Source organism: Microtus ochrogaster, unplaced genomic scaffold, assembly GCF_000317375.1.
Source record: "Microtus ochrogaster isolate Prairie Vole_2 unplaced genomic scaffold, MicOch1.0 UNK1, whole genome shotgun sequence".
In the NCBI taxonomy this organism is placed as follows: domain Eukaryota; kingdom Metazoa; phylum Chordata; class Mammalia; order Rodentia; family Cricetidae; genus Microtus; species Microtus ochrogaster.
This window is the reverse complement of record NW_004949099.1, coordinates 27,474,515-27,477,353: the sequence shown is the minus strand read 5'-3', so window position 1 is coordinate 27,477,353 and position 2,839 is coordinate 27,474,515. Positions and strand designations below refer to the sequence as shown.

General features: G+C 40.4%; 1 protein-coding gene across 1 annotated transcript in view; it reads right to left on the bottom strand.

Annotated features, from left to right (window-relative positions):
• Positions 1 to 2,839, bottom strand: part of Fancd2 (FA complementation group D2) — a 76,809-nt gene that overhangs the window by 65,302 nt on the left and 8,668 nt on the right. The window contains exon 7 of the mRNA XM_013353049.2: positions 2,326 to 2,378. Coding sequence (XP_013208503.1) covers positions 2,326 to 2,378 — 53 coding nt within the window. The remainder of the gene's footprint in view (positions 1 to 2,325; positions 2,379 to 2,839) is intronic.

Below are 2,839 nucleotides of genomic sequence, written 5' to 3'. Positions count from 1 at the left end.
CATGTCTAGTTTCTTAACATGTGTTTTAGGGGTGAAACTCAGGCCCTCGTGTTTACCCAGCAAGGACATTAGTGACGGCATCACTTGCACAGTCACACAGTGACTCTTTTGTTTGTTTGAGATATGGTGTCATTATACAAACCCGGGTGGCCTAGAATTTACAATAGACAGACTGGCCTCAAACTCAAGAGATCTGTTCACTCTGCCTCATAAGCACTGGAATTACAGTCATATGGCATCATACCAAGTGTAAGTGACTTTTTAAAAAAGATAATAAAATTGCTAAGCAGTGGTAGCATATGCCCTTTAATCCTAGCACTTGGAAGGCAAAGGCAGGCAGATCTCTGAACTGAAGATTGGCCTGAAATAGAAAAGGAGTTCCAGGACAGCCAGAGAAACACAAAGAAATACTTTTTGGAGAAAATGGGGGAAAAAAGTTAATAAATTTATCAAACACAATGGCAAACACCTGCAATCTTGGTACTTGGGAGATAGAAACAGGACTAGGAGTGCGAGATCAATCTCAACCATATAGCAAGTTATAAGCCAATACGGACTACATAAGACCCTGTCTCAAACAAACAAAAAAACAAAATAAACTCTTAATAAGAAAATAATGCTGCCGGGCAGTGGTGGCGCACGCCTTTAATCCCAGCACTCGGGAGGCAGAGGCAGGCGGATCTTTGTGAGTTCGAGGCCAGCCTTGTTTTCCAGAGCTAGTTCCAGGACAGGCACCAAAAACTACAGAGAAACCCTGTCTCAAAAATCAAAAAAAAAAAAAAGAAAGAAAGAAAAGAAAATAATGCTTGTTTTGTTTTTGAGACATTGTTTCCTTATGTAGCTCAGCCAGCTTTGAACACTCTGAGATCCACCTGCCTCTGCCTCCCAAGTGCTGGAATTAAAGATTATTTTTTTGTTACTGCAAGACAGGATCTCATAGCATAGCCTAGACTAGCCAGGAACTCACTCACTAGGACCTGAATCCTTCATCTTCCTTTCTCCTCTTCCTAAGTGCTGGGATTATAAACACATGCCACCATGTCTAGCCATCAGATATAAATCTAAGGTTTTAGGACATACACCTTAATTGCTTTTCACAATGATTGATTTATATATACTCATTTACAACATATACATAACAAAAACTTTTTGGGTGTAGGGAAAATGCACTGGATATTTTTTCTTTCTTTTTGGAGACAGGGTCTTATGTGTCTTGGGCTGGAGTAACTAAGGGTGACTTTGAGTTTCTGATCCTCCTGCCTTTGTTGTTTGAGTGCTGAGATACCTACAGTCATGGGACTCAAACTCAGGTCTTCAGGCCTGGCAAGGATTCTACCAACTGAGCTACACATCCAGGTTGCAAGGCAACTTTTTACTAATTTATTTGTTTTTTTCAAGACGAAGTTTCTCTGTGTAGACCTGACTATCCTGGAACTTTCTCTGAAGACCAGGCTGGCCTTGCACTCATAGAACCTCCTGTCTCTGCCTTCCCTAGTGCTGGGATTAAAGGTATGTGCAACCACACTCAGCCCCATTTTTTATTTTAAATTTCTTCCTTTGTTAATGAAATTGAATATTTACATCTTTGACGTTTCAATACTTGAGATTTCATGCTTATGTCATTTTATATTAGGCAGGTAATTTTCCTTCCGGACAGCTTTTTTTTAAAAATATTTACTTATTATTTTATATATGGCTATTTCATCTGCATGGGTGTCTTAGCAAGATGTGCATGCAGTGCCCTTGGAGGCCAGAAGAGGGCATCAGTTCCCGGAGCTGGAGTTACAAATGGAGCTGCTCTGTGGGTGCTGGAACTCTAACTCCAATACTCTGCAAGAGCAGCCAGAGCTCTTAACTACTAAGCCATCTCTCCAGGCCCAACACAGTAATTTTAAAACATAAGTGGTACACATACACTTTAAAAATAAAAATAAAAGGCAAAGACTCTGCCAACTGGCCACTACTGCCAGAGTATTATGTGCCCTTGTAGGAAGAACCATCATACATACAAGCACGTGTATTAACTATTTTAACAGGTTTTTTTGTTTTTTGTTTTGGTTGAGACAGAGTTTCTCTGTGTAGCTTTGCTATCTTGGAATCTTGGAACTCCACCTGCCTCTGCCCTGCAAGTGCTGGATTAAAAGTGTGCACCACCACTGCCCAGCTGCTTTAACAATGATCTTAGTATTTATGAAGTAAAGTAATAGATGATCAGGAACCTAGCATGTTAAACATGACCATAGGACATGTCGGATGAAACTTTCCAGAGAGTCCTAAAAGCATCAATGTACATTCAATTCAACATTTCGGAATAATTCCACTTACTTTTCAAAAAGAAACTGTGGCACTTTTTCAAATAACATTTTGATAATGGCAGGCTAAAAGAGAAGACATGCATAGTCAGGCAATGGTTTTAAAATACATAACACAAATATATTAGCTATCAGGTCAAAATGGCAAGCAGGACTGCTGGTCCATCAGGCCAGTGGCTAGATGGTACTCTAAAATCCTACTACGACCCTCCTGCTGGTCCATCAGGCCAGTGGCTAGATGGTACTCTAAAATGCTACTACAACCCTGAAGAATTCAGTAAGCTGCGTTTAATGGAGAAGATACCATACAGATGGCAATGTACAGAAGGCAAAAGAAGGGGCTGGAGAGATGGCTCAGTGGTTAAGAGCACTGACTGCTCTTCCAGAGGTCCTGAGTTCAATTCCCAGGAACCACATGGTAGCTCACAACCACCTATAACGAGATCTGGTGCCCTCTTCTGGCCTACAGGCAGGATACTGCATAAATAAATAAATAAATCTTAAAAAAAAAGAAAAGAAAAAAATAG